Genomic DNA, 27,117 nt, shown 5'->3' with positions numbered 1-27,117 from the left:
ATAATCCTGTCAAATGAAAAAGTCCATATGACGTCCTGGTAATGACGTCAAGATCATCCCCATATATGGGCTGTGATCTGGCCTTGTTCTGAACGTCTCCGGAGTCACCGGAGGACGTCATCATAACGTCATTTGGCTTGCTGGGTAATAACGATATATCCCAACCCTATTTTGAGTTACTTCGAAAAGTGCTATATAAATTCCAGGCATTATTATTATTTAACACACAAATCAACTTTTTCTATAGCAAAACCACAAATAGCTAGAAAACATTTTGAACCAATAGAATATGTGTATTGTTTATTGCAATAGATAAATTTTTGTGCACGCCTTGGAGTTTTGGTAATAATGTAATATAATACAAATACTGTATACAAAGTTATGCATTGTTTTTAAATTTACTACATCAGTACTTCTCATTTGCACAATAATGTCTCAAATAATACAGCAACAAATTCTATACCCGATCCCTACATTCTTTTTTTATAATATTACATTGAAACCACTTTCAACCTGATGTCATTATCTTGGGCATGTCATTATAAGCAAAAATTTGCGGCCCAGTGTCGCCTGAAAAAAGCGGTTCTCGGTGATCAATGCATTTTTGGAAGTAGATTCCGAGATAAAGCCGTTTTGTTTTTGCAGCAGTGAATAGGAGCCTATGAAGATTACATGCTTCCTGGTGCTGGCGGCCGAGTTGCATCATGGGATATGAAGTTTGTTTGCTCACCAGCTGCCACAGCAGCGCCTGTTTACCTGGTAACCATGGCAACCAGCTAAGACGTCTCTGAACGTTTTAAAGGGGACTTGGCACCAAGACGTCTGGGGACGTTTAGGCACTTAATGTGTTAAATCAAAGCCCTACTTCATCATACAAGAGTGTTCCACAAAAGTAGTGAAAATATCTGATCAACAAGCACACAACACCTCGCGATGCAAGGCATTGTGTGCTTGTAGATGTGTGCTTGTAGATCAGCTATTTTTACTACTTTCATTAGTTTTCAAAATAATACTTAAAAAAAAGGAACATTTTTTGACATACAAGGTTTCCACCCGACAACAAGGATATTCATGTGCATGGATGGACACACTGCTCACTCCAGCTCCTCCTCAGGCTCCTCCACCTGACCTCCAGTCGTCTTCTTCCTCCTCTTCTTCTTCTTCTTGGAGTCCGTCATCCCACTGGAGAACTCAGAGCGCAGCAGACTGGATTCTCTCTGTTTCACTGAAGACCTGAAGACAAGAGACAAGGTTTTACAACGGCAGTTCACATCTGAACACCCGGTTCTGTTGAAAAGGCAGTCAGAGTAACAGACAGACAGACAGACAGACAGACAGACAGACAGACAGACAGACAGACAGACAGACAGACAGACAGACAGACAGACAGACAGACTACACCAGCGGTTCTCAATCTTTTCTGGATCAGGATCATTTTCAAAGCATGTTTATTTTAATGATCAATCAATCAACTTGGATCAACAGAACTAGATAGATAGATACCTTTATTATCCCAAGGGGGAAATTTAGTCTAACATAATGTATAGTAACATAGTATACATTATTTATCTATTTTTATTAGTTTATTTAGTTATTAAAATCTTCATGTTTTGCCAGTTGTTTGGGGGCCACTTGCAACATCCTCCCGCCCTACTGGTGGGCCCCGGCCCTTAGAATCACTACACCATCACAGCAGACAGTGTGTGTGTGTGTGTGTGTGTGTGTGTGTGTGTGTGTGTGTGTGTGTGTGTGTGTGTGTGTGTGTGTGTGTGTGTGTGTGTGTGTGTGTGTGTGTGTGTGTGTTCAACTGCTGTCAAGGGAGAGTCATTTTCTGCATGTATATCTTTCTCTGTGTGTGGACTGTGACTGTGACAATTTTAAAATCAATCCTAAAAACAACCGGGAGCCAGTGTAGCGACACTAAGACTGGAGTAATATGTTCTCTCATCTTAGCTTTAGTTAAAACTCTGGCTGCCGCATTTTGAACAAGTTGTAAACTGTCAATTGTTTTCTTTGGCAGACCAGAGAGAAGTGCGTTGCAGTAATCAAGCCGAGAGAAAACAAAAGCGTGGATCAGCGTTTTTGCATCGTCCGATGTCAGATAGGGAGTATTTACTGGATAGTCAGGGACCCAGTCCCTGATAATGGGAGAGGACCTGTGATGTTCTGCCGTACTTTTTATTTCTGTTTTATCTATTAGTTTGGTCATTAAGGTCCACAGAATGACAGGCCTGCTCTGCCGGAAACATCGCGAAAAAAAGTTATGGCCATTTGTATATTCACTGTCCCATCGACTTCACTATACAGGAAAAGAATACAAAAAATAAATGTGCTTTAAGTAGCATGTGAGGGGTCGAACTAGGGGTTCTTCATGATTCTGAATCCATTGCAAGCATTTGTTTTGCATGAAAAACATTCCTTGGGCAAAATTTTGGCCCCCCAAAATTTAAAAAAGTGATGAGTCATCAAAAAATCTTCACTTTTCACAGTTTTGGGCTGCCGATATTTTGCCCTAAGAATGTTTTTCATGCAAAACAAATGCTTGCAATGGATTCAGAATCATGAAGAACCCCTAGTTTGACCCCTCACATGCTACTTAAAGCACATTTATTTTCTTTTTTTAATATTTTTCTTTTCCTGTATAGTGAAGTCGATGGGACAGTGATATACAAATGGCCATAACTTTTTTTCACAATGTTTCCGGCAGAGCAGGCCTGTCATTCTGTGTACCTTAATGACCAAACTAATAGATAAAACAGAAATAAAAAGTACGGCAGAACATCACAGGTATCACCCCTATTCCTTGAGCTTTTGGGCTTGTGGGTCCCTGACTAGGAGGCCTACTGGAGGCCTCTGCAGCAGGGGCAATTACTTTTACTTCTTCACCCAGCAGATGTCTGCTAGGTGAAGGCTCAGATGAGCACATGTGCAGGGAGGGGGCAGTTAGAGGTTAAGTGTCTTGCTCAGGGACACTTCACTGGGCGAGCCGAGGATCGAACCGGCAATCTTCCGATTCCCAGACGGCCTCTCTACCCACTCAGCCACGACCCATTTAACTACAGTCTGTCTGCTCCCCTCACTGCAGGGAGCCATGTTCAACCAGCTGGCTGATCAATACACACACACACACACACACACACACACACACACACACACACACACACACACACACACACACACACACACACACACACACACACACACACACACACACACACACACACACACACACACACACACACACACACACACACACACACACACACACACACAGAGCCTTGGGGCAGAGTAGACTGGTTGAGGGTTCAGCTCCCTGGGGGACATTTTACTTTACATCTTTATTGATCGCCGGCATCAACGAACCTCATTTATCTGTAGTGTATCCCTCATGTTACTGTATGTACGCACTGTGTTATGTACATACTAGGGGTGTAACGATATAGTAACTGTATCAAAATATTGTTTTTAACTTAAAAAAATCAAAGTATATCGAAATGAAAACAGGTAAAATCGAATCGTATCGTTTGAATTTATATCGTATTGAATCGGCAGTGCAAAGAATCAATTGTATTGCCACTAACTACTTGTGCATTGTATTTAGCATTTTTAAGAAAAAAAAATTAAAAGGAGGGGTTTAATTACTTTTCCTTTCCATATAGCTACACTGGTCTATCGATAAATGTGTGTAATCTCTGTGTTCATGTCAAGGTGCAGGTTTGTCAATATACAATGTCCATGTATTTGCCAGGTAATCACTGTGTTTACTTATTTATATCCATAATAATACATGTTGCCCTTAAAAACCTGCACTATCCACACCTTTCACACAGATTTAATTTCTTTGCTAAATTAATAGTTTAAATCATTGAATCGAATCGAATCGTATCGTATCGCCATGAATGAACCAATACCGTCCATGTATCGTATCGTCAATGATACATGATGTGGTTCCTGTATGGCAATTCCTTCCTTCTTTCTCTTCTCTCTGGTATGAGCTTGGAGTTCATTATAACTACAGCAAATTAACACCATCTTGCTTTCCCGTGGTATATTAGAGTAAACAAGCTGATTTAAACTGTCCTTCTGACAGTTGGTTAACTGGTAAAACAAACCTGTAAAATGTTTACTACACAAACAAGCTGATACAGCCATTTGATTTGTCAATTCATCAATCAATTGGTGGGTACATTTCTTGCTTTATTTATCCGGGGTAGGTATGCTGAGTACGAGTGCTCTTTTTGAGCAGTGCCCTTGACTGAGTGTGTATGTCCCGTATGGCCGTATGCGGACGGTGTATGTATGGGGACGGCCTCAACAGCTGCAATACCGCTGGGTGACCAAGTGGCACTGTTGAGCAGCCTTGAAATTACAGTTTCTCCACGCAAAACACAATTGGCAAAACCTTCACTTCATACCCATCGCTCGACCCAATTTGGGTCGAGCTATTTCACACTCTCTTAACTGCATTAGAATCTGAATTTCCTGCTTTACACTCTGATGTCAATTACACATCACCCTGTTGTCTTAACACTACACACAATGTTCAGTTGTTGCACACACTTCTCACGTAAAATCTCTAAGTATCAACCTACAACACACAAATGTTCAAATCTCAAATTCAAATTCAGGTCTGATGTCAATTACACATCACCTTGTTGTCCTACACACACTCACAAAAGGCAAACATAGCCAAAACTTCCATTTTGTGAACACAGTTACCGGTAAGTGATTTGCTGGCAAAGAGTCTTCTTGGGAAGGGAGAGGGATCGTGTCAGGATTAGCATTTTGTGTGTGAGGTTTTCAGTTTTGTGTGTGCAGTTTTGAGAAAGCCGTTATTGTACTGAGAAACGTGTGTTAACAGTTGTGAAAAACTGTAATGGACAACACAAGAATTCATATACATAGCTTAATGAAATTAACTACTCAAAGCAAGGCACCGCTCATTTCACACTGGGTGTGATTTTTCAGCAACACCCTGCTCCACATTCACACAAAACATTTAAACTATTGTTGGCTATCAGTCTTTCCTCATGTAGTCCATCGGTCTACTAAAGAGAAGCTTCACAGCATCTACCTGACAGAGATGCTTGGATCAACATACCTCTGTGAGTAGGGCTGTTATAATTATTACATAATCGTCTAATCGTGATTATTTGACATAATCGCGATTATTTTTGTCAAATATGTCAGTAATCTATTTGTATATTTAGGTTATGTGTCATATCTGCCATGTGCAACTTCAAAGCATAAAAGCCAAACAGAAATGTAATTGTCAACAACAAAAACACAATTAAATCGTTAATCGCAATTATTTGAGTGACAATTAATCGCCATGTAAAATGTCATAATCGTGACAGCCCTATCTGTGAGTCTGTATTCTTTCACATGAAGGCTTTCAGGTCACACACAGTGACATGTGACCACCTTGTGGCCTCTTTGACAACTGCAACTAGCAGTTAAACACCCTTATTATGGACGGGTACACTCTAAAATAATTAGTGTTAATCTAACACTGTAAAGCGTAGAAGTGGAACCAAATATGGACCTGTAAAACAGGGGTTTTCAAAGTGGGTGACGGGGAACCCTGGGGTGCCGCGACAGCAGTCCAGGGGTGCCGCAAGATAATTTGATAAAATTTGAAAATTATTTGGACATTTAAAAATATATTTAGTATCAATTTAAACTTGAAGTACAACGTTATTTTCAGTCAGTTCTAACCAAAATGGCTATTATCTCAACGTTTTCTTCGCAACATAATCACTAAAATATCGTCACTGTCGGGCAGAAATCTTGTATTTCCAAGTTACAAGACCGTCGCACAAAGCGAGTGAAAAGAGTCGATCTACAAGCACTGCTTGTAGATCTGCTGTTTTCACTTGTTTAGTACTTATTTTAGATGATAAATACAAAAGAACGGTTTCCACCCGATAACGACGATATGCTATAAATATAAGGTTCTGGGAGTGAAAATTATAATGTAGGGGTGCCTCGGATTAAAACAAATATTTATGGGGTGCCCTGAGACAAAAAAGTTTGGGAACCCCAGCTGTAAAAGGTACACATTGACACCAGGTATAAACAGGTCCAGCAGATAACCATCACATTAATACCAGAGCACTGGAGGCTCCCACGTCAACTGCATCCACAAGGAAGTCAATAGAGACTTCATTATAGGTGTGTGTGTTTGAGAGAGAGAGAGAGTGTGGTCAAACAACCTTGTCCAGACAGGCCCACTGTGAAAAGCTGTTTACCACAAACTACACATGCGCACGCACACACACACTCTCAAGTCAGTCAACAGTGTGTAAATATGGATGTGTGTCAAGGGAGTCACACTCATAATTGACTGTATAAATAAGGTTGTGTGTGTGCATGTGCCAGTCAACACAGCAGGGGTTCTCTGTTAATGAGCAGGGTCAGGAACATGTGTCTGTCTGTCACACACACACACACACACACACACACACACACACACACACACACACACACACACACACACACACACACACACACACACACACACACACACACACACACACACACACACACACACACACACACACACACACACACACAGTGAAGAGCTCTAGCCCAGATCTCAATATATGGGAATAAGCTAGGCACAAACAGGCCACAGACCCCCCATTTTAGGTTTTCTCTCTGGGAACCCCAAACTGCATTGTAATATCCTCTGAGTTTATTTAACTCCAAGAGTGTTCAAATGGACCCCTAGGGGTCCTAAACTGGCTCCCTCTCAGCTGTCCTACTGTCTGTCTCTCATACACTGTCTCTCTTTCTCAGCTGGTCCCACTCTCTGTCTCTCCTACCCGGTCTAGTAGCTAACACTCCTTAACACATCGGACGCCCACGTGGTTAACGTGTCTTAATTTGCTGGTGCCCATGGCAACGCGTCATTTTACCTACCGGCGAGAGTACTGGCGAGAAAAGTAATCCGAGTAAATGTAATCCGAGTATGTCCTGTTTATTTCGCGAAAATCTTTTCTTTCAGTCAGGACCGTTTTTTATCATTTCTAAGCCACAGTGTTTGTGTTACGGCAGGTAGAAGAGGCTGCCGTTTTGAAATGAAAGTGATTTAAAAGCTAGATTAGGAGAAAACAGCATTTTTGTGCAGCCGCTAAACAGGAAGTCAACGAGACACACAGCACGTCCGGGTCACGTAATTGCGCGCTGCATGTTGGGAAATGGAGTTTGTTTCATCACCGCGGTAGTCAAGTGCAGTAGCTAGTAGCTACAGTACAGTATAGTTTACTGTACAACGCGTCAAACGCGTCGTGGGCCTCCAGCGACATCAAAGAAATTGACTTGTAGACACCACGTGGGCATCCGATGTGTTAAAACTACAGACAGAAACAGATAAATAATGTAGATTAAACAAACCCACCTAGGCGCTCTTCCTTTGTCCTGGTTTTTGGTCTGCTTTCTTCCAGCGTCTTTCTGTCCAGCAGCAGACAGGTCTTGTGGAGCATCTCTGAGGCCAAAGCTCTTGGCCGCGTGTCCCAGGTGGAGGCCACGGATGTGGAAGATGTGTTTGAGAGAGGAAGGGTAGGCTGCGTAGGACCTCAAGAACGACTGCAGGGCTGTAGATATAACACAATACAACAACTATGAGAGATGAAGGGTAGGCTGCACATAAGACCACAAGAACAACTGTAGGGCTAGATGTGTTTATTTTTAATCCACCCCTTGGAAATGCAGGTTAAACAGAGAGATGCCAGACTATCATCTATGCCAGGGGTGGGCAACTTTGATGATGGAGAGGGCCACTATATTTTCACACTCACTCCAGAGGGCCACAATGCATATACATAATAAATATACAATTTTTGCTATTTTTGAATTGGAATCGGGAATTATTTTTTAGCTATTTTTGAATAGGAATAGTACATTTTTTATTTACAATATATGCTCTTATGTTAACTTTATGAACTTAAATACAAATACATTGGACATAGCAATAGACTAGTGCTAAGTCATTAAGCTACTAATATAGACTGAAAGTAATTAAAGTGAGTCATGTTTGCATGGTTGTAACAGCTGAAATCAATAATATCAGTATTCCAATATTAACCAGCATTAGCCGCATTAAGTGAAGATGGGGGCCACATGTGGCCTCCGGGCCGCCTGTTGCCCATGTAGGCCTACGATCTATGCAGTGATATTAAAGGACCATTTCACCTCTGGGACAACCAGATCTTATTTTATTGTTGTTTGGGACAACACAACACAATGCTGAGTTATTTTTTGTGTTCAATCTGTGTTTTAGATATTTTAGTATTTCAGCATGCTACAAAGCATTTGTAGCATGATATTGCATCATACGATGCGTCATATGATGCAAAATGCATCATGCTTTGTAGCATGCTGAAATACTAAAATATCTAAAAACACAGATTGAACACAAAAAAATAACTCAGGAACTGTGTTGATCGTGTCACAAACAACAATAAAATAAGATCTGGTTTTCCCAGAGGTGAAGTGGTCCTTTAACCCATTTAGAACGGGTACACATTATTGTATGCTTTAACTATTGAAAAATAGCAGATATACAAGCTCGAGCTTGTAGATCTGCTATTTTTGAAAAATCGTGACAATTTGAATTTTGACCCGATTCTGTTCAAAGTGTCTTTTGAATCCTTCTAAGATTTTTTTTGAAAAACCTATGTTTCTATGTCAGCAATCTGGCCAGCCATCATCAAAGAAAAGGTCCTTTTCACTTAACTGGAGCTCAGCTAGTCTGTTCTTGAGAGACTACTATGTCAGTGGTTCTCAAACCTTTTCATGTGAAGGACCCCCAAAATTATATTTATTTGGCCACGGACCCCCAGCTCAAAATATTTAGTTCCGGGGACCACCCAGAAGCAAAATTTGAGTTACAAACATTCGCTTTGAAAATACATATATTCAAAGATTTTCACAACTTTTTTAAAAAAATAGCAGATCTACAAGCTCGCAGCGCGGCACTCGGTGCCGCGCTGTGAGCTTGTATATCTGCTATTTTTCACTGGTTAAAGCATTCAATAATTCTAGGCCTGAATGGGTCAAGTCTGGCCATGCCAGGCTAGCAGCGCTGACACCACCTCCTGTGCTCTCACCTTTCTTAGCGTTCTGTACGTTCTGTGGGTTGGAGTGAACCTCGTTCTCACCTTTCTTAGCGTTCTGTACGTTCTGTGGGTTGGAGTGAACCTCGTTCTCACCTTTCTTAGCGTTCTGTACGTTCTGTGGGTTGGAGTGAACCTCGTTCTCACCTTTCTTAGCGTTCTGTACGTTCTGTGGGTTGGAGTGAACCTCGTTCTCACCTTTCTTAGCGTTCTGTACGTTCTGTGGGTTGGAGTGAACCACGTTCTCACCTTTCTTAGCGTTCTGTACGTTCTGTGGGTTGGAGTGAACCTCGTTCTCACCTTTCTTAGCGTTCTGTACGTTCTGTGGGTTGGAGTGAACCTCGTTCTCACCTTTCTTAGCGTTCTGTACGTTCTGTGGGTTGGAGTGAACCTCGTTCTCACCTTTCTTAGCGTTCTGTACGTTCTGTGGGTTGGAGTGAACCTCGTTCTCACCTTTCTTAGCGTTCTGTACGTTCTGTGGGTTGGAGTGAACCTCGTTCTCACCTTTCTTAGCGTTCTGTACGTTCTGTGGGTTGGAGTGAACCTCGTTCTCCAGCTCCGTCTGCAGGACCGTCGCTCGCTCTCTGATCTCCTGCTCTAAAGCCTTGGAGGAGGTCTGATGACACACAGGACACACACACAGGGTTCCCAAACATTTTTACCAATTAATTTCCAAAACTTTTCCAGCATACCCAATTTCCAGTACTATATAACAATAATTCAGCTCAATAACAAGTCGCTTACTCCTATGCGCAATGCCCAAAGACAGGTAGTGTATGCCAGTGGTTCTCAAACTTTTCAGGCCGTGGCCCCCGAAATAATCATATTTTAACTGGGGACCCCCCACCCTGACCAGCACTAAGAGTTGAGGAATTTTGTATAACACGGTTCTATTGTGAAAATAGCAGATCTACATGCTCACAACGCCTCGCGTTTGCGAGGCGTTGTGAGCATGTAGATCGGCTATTTTCACAATTTCTGCCTCTAATATTTGACAATTTGGCCAATGTTTAATTTGTCATTTCAGAGGTATTAACAAAATCAATAACCAAAGACAATGCATTGCGCTGCTGTGTGTCTGTTACCCAAGTCAGTGTGTGTCTGTGATGAGTCTGATGTGTGTCTCTCTGATGTGTGTGTGTGTGTGTGTGTGTGTGTGTGTGTGTGTGTGTGTGTGTGTGTGTGTGTGTGTGTGTGTGTTTTGTTTTGTCCGTCTCTACCATACCTGACTGTGGTACTTGCCCCGCCCCTTGTATGTGTCATCCAGCATCAGATTGGACAGAATGTCCAGCAGCTTGATCTCTGATAGGCTGGAAAAAACAACAAACCCCGCCCACGCCACAATAGGTTAATGATTGGTAGCTTATCATTATGATTGGTAGGGTTAAATGATTGTAACATGATCTCTTTTCCTAGTTTTGGTTAGAATTCTTGTTCTCAATGAGTTGCATCCAATCATAACTTAACTCTTATTGTGCCTATCCCGAACTAGTAAGGGATAATTATTAACGTCCTGGGTACCTATCCCGATTTTTTTTTTTTTTTTTTTTCGAGCCGGGACGCCGGCCGTCATCTGTTTACACGGCCCGCGAGAGCGTCGCGCCGCCGATATTTACCATCCACTCCAATGCAATCCAGGATCTTTAGAGCTCATTTTCTCTGTTCCATGCATATCCATGAGGTGTGCAAAGTTTAATCATGGCTAAATCGCCAAAAATAGGGCTTCTAAAATGCTTGGTAGCCAATAGCTAACTTCAAGCTAACTTCATCCTGTCCCTGTTCATGACACAAAGGAAAGTGTTCAGGCGCGTCATGGCTGTGCACGACTTGTGCATATACAGCGCTTTTCTATGGTGGATTCCATGGCCATTGGGCGCCCTCTAGTGGTGAAAAGGTGGCATTGAAAGGGTTAAAAGTACATTATAATAATTGAATAATGTGAGAACATCGTGATATGCGTTTGTAATTACAAATCACTTTATCATAATTTAACCACCTTTACAGCTTTGAAGTACCGTCAACACACAGACACAGGGCTCTATTGCCTTAACTTAAAGGCTTATCCATACTGTCTCCGACCACCCAACTTTTCGTCGAAAAGGTCCGGTTCAACTACAAAATTACGTCACTCGCATCTTCTGAAAAGCATTACCCGGATTTAGAGTTCGGAAAGATTCACGTCGGAAAGTCAGAACTCTCAGATGAAAAGTGGGGTGGTCGGAGACAGTATGGACAGGCCTTGAAGTTAAGGCGTAAGAGCTGGTACTTAAAGGGCGACTTCGCCACTTTTCAACCTATCTTCATATAATCGGTCCTCACTGTAGATGAAATAGCAAATTTTGTTCTACTCTGTCTGTGTCTCATAGGAGGGCTGTGGGCAGTTCAGAAATCTGTCCGCCAGTGATCAATGGAGAATCCAAGCTAATAGAAACTATAGGCAATCTATTCCTGAAAAATTATAATGTTATAATGGAGGCCAATGTTCTCGAGATAATAAAAATCTAAATATTTTTTCAAAAATCCTGTTTAAAAAAAGAATATGCCAAATGATGAAGTCACTGGCAGTGACATCTGCCTACAATCCACAAAAGTGTGCTATTTTATCGTGAACATCAGAAAGGACCAATTATATGAAGATAGGTCGAAAAGTGGTGAAGTTGTCCTGGCTGTAAGACAATCAAAATACAGCCAAAATACAAACTCAATTCGTGGATCAAAGACGTTCAAGAACTCTCTGTAGTTCCTAGAAAAGGTTCCTCAAACTTTTTTTTTTTCTTTTTTTTTAAAAAGCCAATAGGCTTTCAAAACCAGTCTGTGTACCATCAATCAACACACCTGATATTGTGATTGGCCAGGTCTGTGATGAAGGCGGCCTCAGCAGGCGTGAGGAAGAGGAGGCAACTTCCTCGAGTTCCGATGCGAGCCGTCCTCCCCACGCGATGGACATACTCCGTTACACTGGTAGGAGGGTTGTACTGATGCACGCACACGCGCACACACACACACACACAAAACAGAACAGCAGAAGGCCTGGTGAAATGCTATTGTTTGACTTAAACTGTGTAGCTCTTCTTATGGAAGTAATTTAAATGATTAACATTGACAAAACGTTTTAATTAGAATGAAGAGATCTTACCTGGATTATCCAGGTCACCTGTGGCAGATCTAGACCTCTCGCTGCGACGTCCTGAAAACGTGTGCGTGCACGCACACACACACAAAATTAACCACTTTCAACCTGGTGCCCCACATGTATGTCATCAGACAAGCAGAATAGAATAGAATAGATACGGTACACAGTAGAATAGAATAGCATACGTACGGTACACAGCAAAACTCCAGTCTTGCTGACAGAAAACTCCTCAAACGCTTCTGTTCGTTCCTGGAGACACAACCCATGATTACTACTGTATGGCTGGTAACCACTCAGCAACACACTAAGTTACTAAACTATATCATTAAACTATTTATAGTAATTCATCTCTGGCAGGTTTAATCTTTTTCATTATTGAAAAACAGATAGAGATACACTATGTACTCCCTAATCGGGAGATAAGCGACCGTCAGGTCCCATACACACACTTTAGATGTAGCCAATCAGGAGGGAATATGGGAAATGGGACAGATCCATGTTGATGACATGACTTCAACATGGAAATCACACAAAGATACGCTTTGCGTGATTTTAGGCCAAAATCTGTAGGAGCAGTGTCCAGAAATGTGTTTTGCAAAAATCTGCCTGATGGTGGCGCTAGAAGAGGGCCATGTGAGATACACTATGTACATTACCAAAAAGTTTTATATTATGATTTGTATTAATAATAACAATAATACTAAAACAGCGATACATTCATTCTAGCTATTACTCAATAAATCAACAGCACAGTGATTCAGTAACGGAACATGCGGATGTGAATTAAGGTTATTATGGGATGTGGGGGAGACCACTCACCTCCTGCTTCATGTTGCCATGGAGACGCAGGAATTTGATGGGATGCTTCTGATTGGCTGAGGGCCGGCAGAGAACGGAGGTGAAGAGAGACAGGAGAAACTCCACGGCCTCGCAGCTCGATATGAAAACTATCAGCTTATGATCCTGCACACAGACAGACAGACAGACAGACAGACAGACAGACATTTATGTTTGGCTTTTAGGCTTTGTAATGTAACAGAAATCTGTATAGTAGTGATGCGCGGGTCAGCTTTTTTTTCATAACCCGCACGACCCACAGCCCGCACGAAACGTAACCCGCCCGCGCCCGCGCCGCAGAACAATATATAAAACAACGAATCTGCCTGCCCCGCAACCCGCATTTAAAAAAAAAGATGGTATATCATCTCCACAATAGCTCATCTTTATACGGCTCTCTTCCCAAAGTCGCTTTACAGAAAGGTCTACAGTAGCACAGTATTGTCATGGGCTAAATAAACAAACGTGTTGTTCAAATTGGGGTTTAGCCTAAAAGACATTCATTCAACGGACAGACAAGATGTGACAGTTTTCATAGTTAACGGCGACCTACGGTCGTAAATACTAGTAGTACTAGAGTAACCTCGCCTCACCAGGCTTTCTGCTGGGAGAAAGCATGGTCTTCGTTTACAAAACAGGTTGTTTGATCCGGTCTAGACCGGATGGGCTCCTATGTCATTTTGTATTCAAAACGGACTACACTTTGGCAGGAAACACCAAACCGGAAACAGTTTCAACCCAGTTAGCGCATGCGCAAGTAGTTTGCGCATGCGCAAGTAGGGGTTAAAACTGTTTCCGGTTTGGTGTTTCCTGCCAAAGTGTAGTCCGTTTTGACTACAGAATTACGTAGGAGCCCATCCGCTCCCGACCGGATCAAAAGCCCGAAATTGGAAGCCAGCCTAGGCTAGTACTAGAGCATTATGGGATGTTTTTCTACCTTGCTCTTGTCCAGTATGAAGGCAGCCAGGCAGACCAGGCGCAGTTTAGAGGGAACCATGACGACGTTCTGCTGCAGAGCCTCCGGTACAGAGAAGCTCTCCGATTGGCCAGCAGCTGAGCCGGGGTCAGGGGTGACAGCGGTGGTGATGTCATCGGAGGAGGCGGGCTCAGACGCGTTGATACTGACAGGGTTGTTCATGCACACCTCAGCCAATCGAGATAAATCTGGAGATCGCACGGCACGCATACGCGCACACACGCACGCGCACACACGCACGCACGCACACACACAGTTAGCCTTGCCTGTCTGACTTCAAGTTCAAGTTCAAAACCTTCAACTCAACAACTAACGTGTAGGTTAGTCGTATTCTGTGTTCTGACGTGTAGGTGAATGATAGATGATAGACTGAATGATTTTGACCAAAATCATATCACACACAGTCACACACACACACACACACACACACACACACACACACACACACACACACACACACACACACACACACACACACACACACACACACACACACACACACACACACACACACACACACACACACACACACACACACACACACACGCGCGCGCGCGCACACACACACACACACACACACACACACACACACACACACACACACACTACCTTGAGTCATGGTAGCAGACAGCAGAACGTTGGTTCTGTCATCTGCAGCAGAGTTCACCGCGTTCAGAATAACCGTGAGATCCTTCTCAAAACCCAGGTCTAACGTTCTACAAACACAAAGAAATATATAAATACTGTATACAAATTAAATTCTCTCTCCCAGGAGGTGACAACCATAAGAGACAAGAAGTGGAGGGAAATAAGAGGAGTAGAAGGAGAAGCGGCAGAAAGAGAGGAGGGATGGAAAGAGAAGAGTGCTAGGAGGAGGAGGTGAAGAACCTGTCTGCCTCGTCCAGGACCAGCCAGCGTAGGGAGGTGAAGGAGATGTTCAGGGTGTGTTTGATATGATCCACCAGGCGTCCAGGAGTGCACACCAGGATGTTTATACCTTTACGCAGTCTAGAGAGAAAGAGAGAGAGAGAGAGTCAGAGAGAGTCACTGAAAAGTGACGACCACAGTACGCTACATTTGTATTCCTAGGTAGAGCACTTGATTTCAGACACCCAGATGGAGGTGCTCTGAAGTGGACTTGAGCCGCAAGAGGCACCACAGGGCGAACGATTATGGAAAATATTAATATCCAGTCAGGGTGCAGTTTTCAATTTATTGGAAGATTCATTTCACACCCTCTGTCACACAGGTTGTTGAAGTGTGCATCGCTGCATGCCTGGCTGACATCTCTCACAGTGGATGTATTTACCCCAACCTAAGCTCAACGTGCACAAAACTGAGCTTCTCTTCCAATCCAAAGCTATAGCCTCTGTAATCAACCATGTGATAACATGCAATGTAGTGTATATAGGGCCTACTGGGCCTTAAACCAATCATTAAATACCTATGTCATTAAGCCGCTGCCACAGGCACTGTTAGGAAGCCTGACAAACAGTACCCCTAGTGGCGGAAATAATTACCTCTGGGAACTCAGATTGGACAAACAGTAACAACCGGCAGAAAGTGGTAAATGCAATAGGATCGGTTACCGTGCTCAGAGCCATGTCTGCCATGCATAACAGCAGCTATTTAGTGTTACACAGGATTTTAATATGATACCATGATGTGGTTTAATGTATAACATACTGTACATAGACAGACAGAGAGACATAGTTATTACCTGGCTTTCTCAGCCTTCCTTTTCTCTCCTCCCATCAGAACTCCTGGAACAATCCAGGTAAATGGCTGAGGAGAGGGGTCAAAAGGTCATCATTAGATTGTCCTTCAGAACACAAACACAGTCTCTCCCATAGAGATAAACAACACAGTGTCCCACAGAGACAAACACTGTCCTAGTGAGACAAAACGTTCACAAACATACTAACCTTTACTAATTTCTGGAAGGTTTGAAAACTCTGCAGGGCCAACTGGAAGAGAGAGAGAGAGAGAGTTGTAATTTTAATTTCTAAATTCAAATAAAAAAACAGCAAAAGCAGCAGATCTACAAGCTCGAAACACGGCTGCTACTTTTGATGCTTTTCTTTGACGCTGTAGTATGGTCAAACAGGGTGTTAATTTACAAAGAAAAACACAGATATTAGGTTTCAGCCCGACAGCAACGACATACAGCAGTATACAGTGTATAGACGGTAACTAACTCTAGCAGTGTACCAGTATGTAGTTAATAATAATATTAATAATAATTTGTATTGCACTTTTAATTCACAGGGAATCCCGGGGTGCTACATGGTTAAAAACACATACTGTAACCAATAGGCGGTTAAAAAATAAAAATAGACAGTACCTCTCTGGTTGGTACTATGACCAGCGCTAGTGGCCCGTCCGCTCGCTGGATTTTAGGCTCGACTGCCTGAAGTGACTGCACTATAGGAATACCATAGGCCAGAGTCTTACCTGCACACACACACACACGCACGCACGCACGCACGCACGCACGCACGCACGCGCACGCGCACACAGTTAGTGACTGGAGCCTGATGTTGCTACGCTACATGTGAAACATGAACATCCAGGTTGTTGTTCTCACCAGAACCAGTCTGAGATCTGACAACAGCGTCTCTTCCTGACAGGAGTACTGGGATAGTCTGTTTCTGGACACTACACACACGCACACACACACACACACACACACACACACACACACACACACACACACACACACACACACACACTTATTAGAGGCATTATAAACGGTGGTAGTAGTACATGTGTATTTGCAATAGAAGTATAGCGTCAACAAAATATAGCGACACCCTGCTTGCAGCAGTGTGTAGCAGACTCTGGGCCTTACCCCATATGCCTAAAAGTTTTTGTTTTTTTAACCGCTTTGAAAAACATTAAAAAATATTTCAAATAGACGATCTACAAGCGCACGTGTCGATGTAGATCGGCTATTTTCACTATTGTAAAAACAAATGCCTAAAAGGTTAGGCATAAGGGGTGTACAAAAGGGTCATGCTAGGGAAGTTCCACCAGCACTCCAGCAGCCAACCCTCCCCCTGGCTAATCATGGACAGCTCCACCCACCACACCTGCACTCACTCCCTAATCATAGCCTACTGACTATATAAACTGCCTGAGTTTCTCACTCTGGTGTGGCAGCAGCAGAAGAGCCTGGCCTGGAGGCACAGTCACCAAACCTAATCCCTGTTATGCGTGGATGAAGTGAGTTAGTTTAGAGTTTAATGATTACTTACTTGATTACTATGGTGTTATGGTAATTGAGCTCACTTGTTTGCTGTAGAGAATGCAGCCACCACAATAACCCCTTAAGAATATTACATAGTACATGTTTACTGTTTATTGTCTGCCTTTAAACATGCATTGTTTGTGATGCCAAGTGCATAGTAGTAGGTATTGTAGACTTGAAGTAGGCATTGTAGACTGCTGAAGCTGAATGTATTATATTGTAGACTTCTGAAGCTGAATGTATTATGTATATTAAGACTGTTGTTTATTAATGATGTTGAAATATATTGTTGAATGTATATTTGATTGTATTATATCTCTGTCTTTTATATAGAAATAAAACCATGACAATGGGAATCCTTCTCTCCTCTTCATTCGCTTCCTGACCGAAGCACCCATGGTGAAGCTAACCCACCTAGCCAGCCCTACACCCTAGCTTAACAACCTTCTACTTTACATGGTCCTTCGAACCCGGAAGAAGAGCTTCACCATGGAAGAACTCCTGCACAACTACAATAGAATGCAGGACAACTACAACAGAATGCAGGACAACTACAACAGAATGCAGGATAATAACAGCAGAATGCTTCACATACTCTCCTCGCTCCAGACTAGGCCCACCAAGACCTCACCACCTCTACCATCCAGGCCCACCAAGACCTTGCCTCGCAAGACTCCTACTCCTAGCTCGTCTCCTGTGCCCAGGGCTCCTCCTCCTCCTGCAGTGCTGCCCAGTCCTCCTCCTCCTGCAGTGCTGCCTAGTCCTCCTCCTCCTGCAGCGCTGCCCAGTCCTCCTCCTCCTGCAGTGCTGCCTAGTCCTCCTCCTCCTGCAGCGCCACCCAAGTCTCCTCCTCCTCCTGCAGTGCTGCCTAGTCCTCCTCCTCCTGCAGCGCTGCCCAGTCCTCCTCCTCCTGCAGTGCTGCCTAGTCCTCCTCCTCCTGCAGCGCCACCCAAGTCTCCTCCTCCTCCTGCAGTGCTGCCTAGTCCTCCTCCTCCTGCAGTGCTGCCCAGTCCTCCTCCTCCTGCAGCGCTGCCCAGTCCTCCTCCTCCTGCAGTGCTGCCTAGTCCTCCTCCTCCTGCAGCGCTGCCCAGTCCTCCTCCTCCTGCAGTGCTGCCTAGTCCTCCTCCTCCTGCAGCGCTGCCCAGTCCTCCTCCTCCGCCGGCATCGCCACCCAGGGCTCCTCCTCCTCCTGCAGTGCTACCCAGTCCTCCTCCTCCGCCTGCAGCGCCACCCAGGGCTCCTCCTCCTCCTGCAGCCAGGGCCCCTCCAGCCTCCTTGTCTCCAGCGCCCAGGGCCCCTCCAGCCTCCTTGCCTCCAGCGCCCAGGGCCCCTCCTGCCTCCAGCGCCCAGGTCTCCGCCTCCTCCAGCCAGGGCTCCCGAGTCTCCGCCTCCTCCAGCCAGGGCGCCCGAGTCTCCGCCTCCTCCAGCCAGGGCTCCCGAGTCTCCGCCTCCTCCTCGGGCTCCTGCTCCGCCAGCTCCGCCTCCTGCACCTTGGGCCCCACCGCCAGCTCCTCCCCCCTCACCGCAGTCTCCGCCTCCAGTAGCCAGCCCTCCTCGGTTCCCTCCACCTCCTGAACCTCCACCCAGCACCCAGTTGGTACATGGGGCGGCGAGACCACTCCCCATCCCTAGCATGACCTTTTTAGAGTTAAATACTTGCGTATTTGGGGCGGCTGTACAAAAGGGTCATGCTAGGGAAGTTCCACCAGCACTCCAGCAGCCAACCCTCCCCCTGGCTAATCATGGACAGCTCCACCCACCACACCTGCACTCACTCCCTAATCATAGCCTACTGACTATATAAACTGCCTGAGTTTCTCACTCTGGTGTGGCAGCAGCAGAAGAGCCTGGCCTGGAGGCACAGTCACCAAACCTAATCCCTGTTATGCGTGGATGAAGTGAGTTAGTTTAGAGTTTAATGATTACTTACTTGATTACTATGGTGTTATGGTAATTGAGCTCACTTGTTTGCTGTAGAGAATGCAGCCACCACAATAACCCCTTAAGAATATTACATAGTACATGTTTACTGTTTATTGTCTGCCTTTAAACATGCATTGTTTGTGATGCCAAGTGCATAGTAGTAGGTATTGTAGACTTGAAGTAGGCATTGTAGACTGCTGAAGCTGAATGTATTATATTGTAGACTTCTGAAGCTGAATGTATTATGTATATTAAGACTGTTGTTTATTAATGATGTTGAAATATATTGTTGAATGTATATTTGATTGTATTATATCTCTGTCTTTTATATAGAAATAAAACCATGACAATGGGAATCCTTCTCTCCTCTTCATTCGCTTCCTGACCGAAGCACCCATGGTGAAGCTAACCCACCTAGCCAGCCCTACACCCTAGCTTAACAACCTTCTACTTTACAAGGGGTATTGTATATTGGAGGACAAGATCGTCAAATTCCACAGATGGCTGGATTTAAATGTAATGTGAACATATAGACTCCGCTGCCCTGGAGTCCCTGACAAATAAATGATCATTCGGTGGAAAAGGTCTAAATGTCATGGTCAAAATGACGAAATCTTCTGAGAAATGTGAAGTTGTGGAAAGATGAGGTTTGATGAGTCAGATGGTACCATCATTCCCTGGCCGTCGTGAACGCCCATAAACTAACTAACCTGAACGAAACTAAGCGTTTGACAGCCCTGAAAAAAATTTGAATTCACATACTTGAAATAACTGTGTGTGTGTGTGTGTGTGTGTGTGTGTGTGTGTGTGTGTGTGTGTGTGTGTGTGTGTGTGTGTGTGTGTGTGTGTGTGTGTGTGTGTGTGTGTGTGTGTGTGTGTGTGTGTACCTGGTCATGGTGCTGATATTCAGAACCTTGTTGAGAGTCGCCACCTGACAAACAAACAAACCAACCAATCAGAACACAGGATACTCAGCACATACAAAGTTACAACCACTTCACAGGGGACTCTCCACGAAGAAATCTGATGAAACCATGAGATGGTGACGGAGGTAGCCCAAGGTTTTTATGTTTTCTGAAAATTGTGGGTTTTGGAATACAATGTTTCTAGCGAACAGCAACGATATGAAAATGTTAAAGGTGATACACCATGCATTTAAAAAGTATTTATGTCATATTGTTTATGTCCCAAAAACGTTTTTCAAAAAGTTTGAGGCTAAATTACCACTCCTGAATAGAGAGCCTCTCATTTTTGAATGGCTCTCAGAGCATTTTCAGCTGCAGTACCACCGCCCCCCCCCCCAAAAATCCTTTTGAAAAAAAAAAAAAAAAAAAAAAAAAAAAACATTTTTTGGAAAAAAAAAAAAAAAAAAAAAAACTTTTTTTGAAAAAAAGAAAAAAAAAACTTTTTGAAAAAAATAAATAAAAAAAAAATCTTCAAAAACTGCCGTTTATGACGTCAAAAAAAGGCAGCAAATCTGGACAGCCTGTTTTGAGAACCCGTGGGATGCTTTTAACCTCCACCTTCCCAAAACCAGAGAAAGACACAACGGTCTGAAATGGGACTTATAGGGAAAGTGAATTTTCATGGTGTATCACCTTTAAGTACAACATGTACTAAAGAGGCAGAACAGACAACAGCTCTGTGTGTGTGTGTGTGTGTGTGTGTGTGTGTGTGTGTGTGTGTGTGTGTGTGTGTGTGTGTGTGTGTGTGTGTGTGTGTGTGTGTGTGTGTGTGTGTGTGTACCAGGTGTGGATGGAGGTCGAGGTCTGTGAATGAGTCCGTGGTGAAAACCTTCTCCTTCAACTGGGACACGTTTGCTCTGGCAATTGAGAGAGTGAGAGAGAGAGAGAGTGAGAGAGAGAGAGAGAGATAAAGAGAGAAAGAGAGAAGGGAACTGTGGATTCTCTTTTAAAGTTTAAAGACCTACAGCGTGTTTAAAGTAATCCCCCCCAGCTCTAACATATCGTCGATAATTTACAGCATGTTCATGTCAGAAGAACGTTCACGTTGTTTGTCGTAAAATACACACATAGGTTTTGTAAATGTGAAGCTAAAGATGCGTTCATTGGATTTATTGCATGTATAAAAACACATGGCAACAAGAATGCCAACTGGATTTTAAGACACACTCACCACTCACCAGTCAGAAAGGGGGTGGCAATACTAGGGCTGTCATGATGATTAAATAATTTAAGTTGACAAATTAATTGTCATACAAATAATTGCGATTCAATGTCATTGTGTATTTGGCATTGAATATTGGAACATACGAATAGCCTTTTAGTCTTTGTAATCCAAAATTGCACGGGGTAGATTTGGCAAATAACTTACATAAAAGTAATTACTGACAAAACCCAAGTAAAAATAGCTGATCTACAAGCTTGCAGACATTTTTCATCTTGGAAACGATAATGCAAAATCACTGCGATTAGATCATTATGTATTAAAGGTATATTCAGTGATTGTATTTTATTCAAATAAAAATATAATTGGTACATTTTCCATTCATTCTCCTCACTAGAATGTGTGCTGACCATATAAGGACTTCCACCATGGCCCGTGTTACGAGCATAGCTAGATTCCGTTTTCAGAGGTGGCCAGGCAGTCCTCGACCAATCTGGATAGAGTATGGCCGTAGTTATGTTATGATTTAGTTATGATGGTCAAAATAAAAGTTTTGAGAACCACAGTCGCTCTGAATTAAGAACGTCTGCTAAATGCCTAGATTGTAAACTACTGAACTCATAAAATGCCACAGTCTCGTAGTAAATCAGTATCATACATATCCTGAAGCTGGAGACGTAGGCCTACCGATATTCAGTGATTGGGTCTAATGGGTCTAATTGTCAAAACGAGAACATTATAATGGTGTAAATAATCTATAAAAAACTAAACATTTCCACGCTGTAAGGCCAGTAAGGGACAAGATGACCCCTGGCCACTTTCATTATCACTGAATACACCTTTAACTATGACCGGCCTACAGTAGGAGATACCTGTCTATATGTGGGATGTCAGGGTTGTGTTTGAACAGAGAGGAGGTCTTAACGCCTCCTTTCACTCCGTGTCGCTCCCTCTTCTCTCCGTTCGTCTGGTGTCCCTCTTTCATCCTCCTCTGCTTCTTCTGGCTGGGTGGAGTCAAGACCTGGGAGCAGGAAGAGCACTTTTTATCATTTTACAGTCTATAACAAGGGGGTCCGGGACCCCTAGGGGTCTTGGCTTACGAATGCAACAAAAACAAAAGAATATTATTGAACTCAAGTCTCCATGTGGTGAGTAATTGATAAAATAGTTTTGTACTTTTTCTGGTTTTCATGTGTCTAGGAGGTTGACAGTACTTCATTAGACCCCCTGGTGTGGTGTTGGTGTTATGAGCAGTTATGTATTCCCTTTGTATTTGGGGTTTCTTCCTGGAGGCTGACACCTTGTGGGTCAAATGTGCCGATCCAAAAACACAGAAAAAATTACATCATATAATCATTCCCTCCCTTTTTACCATTCACCCAACACTGTGGGTGTGGCTAACTTCAGCTGGGTCACCACCCACCATGACAACCAGGCATTAATGAACTGGTGGGTGTAGCCACATAAAAACCTAATTTTAACTCTTTCTGCACTTTTTTTGGAAACATTCTTCCTCTAGTAAAATCATAATACCTGATAATCATGTTTTAGGGGGAGAATAAATCATGGCACTTCATCTTTAAAGTTGTGCCATGTAACTTTTTTTATAAAACAAATCTTAAAATTGTCCTAACTGTTAAATCGCTAACGTTTTAGAACACCCACTCCGTGAATTTCAGCCTGTAAAGCCTTCTCTATATATGTAAACTGCGATCCTTGCCGGGGACCGGATCTCGCGCCAAAATTGCGTCATCACACTACCGGCCAATCACAGCGAGGGTTATACAACTGCCGGCCAATCACAGCGCATCTTGAAGTGGGGTCGCTATGGCAGCCATATTTGTTGTCGCCCGTTTGTACCATCCCTTCTCTAGGTAATTTCGCCTACCAGGCAGGGTGAAGGAGTCCGTATCTCTGGAATTACTGAACGCACAGGAACAAGGGACCCCTCAAAAGATAGATCTCAGCGAGGTGGAGGCAGACGCGGGGGTCTGAAGGTACGAAAAACGGCCGAAAGACGCGGACGCGACCGCGGTTTGCTATAGGGCTAATGACCACTAGTTGGGCATCTTACACAGTATAGCTTTAAGCTAATCATTTGGTGACCCCCCCCCCCCCCCCCACACACACACACACACACACACACACACAAAAGACAATATATATATATTTGGGAACCACTGCATTAAGCCCCTATCAGAGTCGGTGAAGAGCTATCCACCGCGGTGTAGTCTTTTTGAGTCATAAAACTACAATGTTACGTCATTACTCGCGGTGAAGAGCTTTCCACCGCGAGTCCCGACACATCTCTCTGTTTTTACTTTCAGACAGATAGGCTCTTCACCCCGTTCACTGATTGGTCGATCTAGACCAGTCAGTCACGGTGAATAGGACTTCACCGTGACTGACTATGATGGCCTCCACTTATTTTCTCACTCTAGGTGGATAGCTTTACACCTAAAATTTGCAGTGAATAGCTCTTCACCCTGGACTCTGATAGAGGCTTAAGATAACAGTATCTGTTAAAGCTGTGAGTATGTGATACAGTGACCTGCTGCTCTGTGGCGTTGTTGTCCTCCTCTCTCCTCCTCTGTTTGGAAGGAGGCGTCCCTGATGATGTCTTCTGTGGAGGCGTTTCATGTTTGGAAGGAGGTGTCCCTGATGATGTCTTCCGTGGAGGCGTTTCATGTTTGGAAGGAGGGGTCTCTGATGATGTCTTCTGTGGAGGCGTTTCATGTTTGGAAGGAGGGGTCTCTGATGATGTCTTCTGTGGAGGCGTTTCATGTTTGGAAGCTGGTCTGTCCGATGATGTCATCTGAGGGGGCTTCTCCTCCTCTCTCCTCTGTTTGGAAGGCGGTCCCTCCGACGGTGAAATGAAAGGAGGCTTTTGCTCCCCTCTCCTCTTTTTGGACGGAGATCTATCTGATATCTTCCTCTTCTCGGCTTTTAGTTTCTTCTGCAAAAACAATGCAACATGATTCTAGATTAGAGATTTTAACCGATATATTGTCTTTATCGGGTGGAAACCTCATACAGTATGTCCAAAACCGATACTTTTCAGGATTCAAATAAAAAGAAATTGCAAAAGTAGCAGATCTACCAGCTCAAAACGCGTCGTGTTTAAGAGATTTCTGCCCGACAGAAACGGTATACTCATACTGTAGATATTATGTTTTAGTGGGTGTATTTCAGGGACAGGTCATGAGCCCAATGTTGAGTATAAAATGGTACCTACCCACTGTCATGAGCCAGGAGTCCAGGACTGGGTATAAAATAGTACCTCCTCACTGTTGTGAGCCCAAGGTTGGGTATATAAAATGGCACCTACCCACTGTCGTGAATGAGGAGCCTTCTTCTTCCGACAGGGGGTGAAGGAGGTGGGAACGGTAATGTTGAGACATAGCTGGCCCTCGGTAGATGACATCACGGCGTCAAACCTTACACCTTCCTGAGAACAAATCATGCATGCAGCGTTCGATTACCGTGACAGGCCCAAGAACACATGGCATCCTTTTCACATTGGCCTATTATAGCGCCACCAGGAGGCCGCAATAACCTACCTGACCTGGCGGAGGGGAACGTTTCGCTGTTACTACGTGTCATCTGTTCGACACCCAACTCTAACCCTTACCTCTGTGGGGTGAGTCGCTAACCCTCCCGACGCTCCTTTGTCGAAATGACGGTCGTTCGAAAGAGCAAGATTTCCCCCTGGCGGAGACCTGTGCTCAGAAGAGCACTGCCTCTAGTTATTATACTGTAACTGTTTATTTTAGACTGAGGATTTACCTATGATCCTAGATTACTATTTTCTATTTGATGTAACACAGTAGTGCTTACTGTTAGTTGCTTAGGATTAAGACAGAGCATCTGCTAAATGAATACATTGTAAGCTTAGTTAAGTAAACAAAACAAATGTACCAAATCTAACCTAACAACAGCAGTACTGTTTGTTATCATCTTCTCGTATCATCTTATGGGGTCCTTGACATGAACATACATGTTTTGAGAAACACTGCACTAAATGACATTATGAGAATATGAGTGGAGGGTTGAGGGTAGCCGCAAATTGCAACACTAGATTTTTTTATAATGGGATGAATCTAGGGTTGCAATACCTCCCATAGGCAGCCGATGCATGAAAACAGTTTTTTGCTAACTGATTGTATTAAACGACTTCAAACTCACCAATATTGTAGCTCTATGGAAAGCTTGGAATTTACTCTTGCTAACTGCAAAGTACAGTAGACATGTTAGGAGCTACTTTCTATCCAAGAAATTTGGTTCAGGTGATAATTTTTTCTAAGTCCTGGAGTTTGGAAGCGCTCGTGGAAAATCCCTCAACGGTCCTGTGACCACCTGGTTCTAAATGTCACATTATGCAGGAGGCAGCGGTACATGGCGTTATAGAAGACGAGCGCTTCCGAAGTTCAGCACTTAGAAAATAAACCATGTCTGCTCGGATTTCTTGACAGAAAATAAATCATAACAATTCTTCGGTGGATTTTTCAGAAACAAACACTTTGCAGTTAGCAAGAGTAAATTCCAAGCTTTCCATAGAGCTACAATATTGGTGAGTTTGAAGTCGTTTAATACAATCAGTTAGCAAAAAACTGTTTTCATGCATCGGCTGCCTATGGGAGGTATTGCAACCCTAGATTCATCCCATTATAAAAAAATCTAGTGTTGCAATTTGCGGCTAGGTTGAGGGCTAACTGTAAACACACTGAGGAGGACGCTTTGAACATTGACATGTCTGTAGGTGGTGTCAGCATAATCTACAGCAGAACGTACAGTCAAGAGCAACACACGCGCGCGCGCGCACACACACACACACACACACACACACACACACACACACACACACACACACACACACACACACACACAGTGCAAGCTACTTATAGCTGTTAATGCTACACACTGATGCTGTATTATGACAACACAACTAAACTACATGAATACAATCAATGTAGTAACAAGAGTTGTTCTGTTACCTAGGCAACGTGGTCTCACAAACACACACGTGTTGTTGACACTTCTTCCAGTTTTAGTAAGTTAACCCTAGAAAAACAGAGGTATTTCATATAAATACATACATACTATGATTGTTTTTCACAATCTAAATGAAGGAGACTGAAGCCAACTTAAATCTGTCACCTGTAGGCTGGAGCTGCTCCACTGCGTTGCGTTCAAACACGTAGTGAAAGCAGTGAAAGTCGCATTAATTTAACACACACATAAACACACGTGGGATACTTCCGTATACGTCATTGAAGCCCCGCCCATAGGCTGTTAAGTATGACATCATTTTGTAGGCAGAGGAGAATTTCTGCCCCCAGTTTCCGTGAATCTTTTTACTATTTTTACTATTTACACATTTTTCTTCTCTTTGTTGTTGAAAGGAAAGTGTTAGAATTATACTTTAGGGAGTGTGCGATTTTTACGCGCGGTTGGTATGGCCCATAATGGGGGGGGGTTATCAAAAAAGATTTTGAGCACTTGGGGGGATCATGATTTTTTTATTTTGGCTTTAGGGGGGGCCATGCAAGTTTAATTTGTCAAATTTTGTAATTCCAAATGTTTAGCTTTGTTGTTTATCTAAACAATATCAAGTTAACAAATGTATTAGGTGTCCCCTACTGACTTGGTACATTCCACTTGCTGCTTCCCCCGCTTCCCCCTCCCACCTCCTGTTCTCAGCTCCGTGTTGCTGCTTCAGTTCGCAACGCGTTGTGTTGCACAGTCAGAATGC

General features: G+C 43.5%; 1 protein-coding gene across 3 annotated transcripts; it reads right to left on the bottom strand.

The window, feature by feature from the left end:
* Window positions 1-396: 396 nt before the first annotated feature.
* Window positions 397-26,623, bottom strand: ddx31 (DEAD (Asp-Glu-Ala-Asp) box polypeptide 31). Of its 3 annotated transcripts, XM_080738914.1 has the most exons (22): window positions 26,523-26,623; window positions 26,360-26,426; window positions 24,694-24,813; window positions 23,917-24,321; window positions 22,238-22,386; window positions 20,985-21,060; window positions 20,126-20,169; window positions 16,653-16,723; window positions 16,410-16,519; window positions 15,991-16,032; window positions 15,786-15,850; window positions 14,954-15,073; window positions 14,675-14,781; window positions 14,027-14,253; window positions 13,072-13,215; window positions 12,442-12,501; window positions 12,256-12,306; window positions 11,955-12,094; window positions 10,345-10,429; window positions 9,624-9,735; window positions 7,403-7,598; window positions 397-1,233 (listed from the first exon to the last, which is right to left on the bottom strand). In XM_080738914.1, the coding sequence occupies exons 3-22, from the start codon at window positions 24,787-24,789 to the stop codon at window positions 1,095-1,097; spliced, it is 2,439 nt and encodes an 812-aa protein (XP_080595040.1). In that variant the 5' UTR covers window positions 24,790-24,813; window positions 26,360-26,426; window positions 26,523-26,623; the 3' UTR covers window positions 397-1,094. The 3 variants fall into 3 exon arrangements, with proteins under 3 accessions (XP_080595040.1, XP_080595041.1, XP_080595042.1); XM_080738915.1 differs by lacking the exon at window positions 26,360-26,426 and having other exon boundaries at window positions 26,523-26,556; XM_080738916.1 differs by lacking the exons at window positions 23,917-24,321; window positions 24,694-24,813; window positions 26,360-26,426; window positions 26,523-26,623 and adding an exon at window positions 22,542-22,625.
* Window positions 26,624-27,117: the final 494 nt, after the last annotated feature.

This window comes from Nannobrachium achirus, assembly GCF_963921795.1.
Source record: "Nannobrachium achirus genome assembly, chromosome: 12".
Taxonomy (NCBI): Eukaryota; Metazoa; Chordata; class Actinopteri; order Myctophiformes; family Myctophidae; genus Nannobrachium; species Nannobrachium achirus.
The sequence above is the reverse complement of the archived record's forward strand: the minus strand, read 5'-3'. Positions and strand labels throughout refer to the sequence as shown.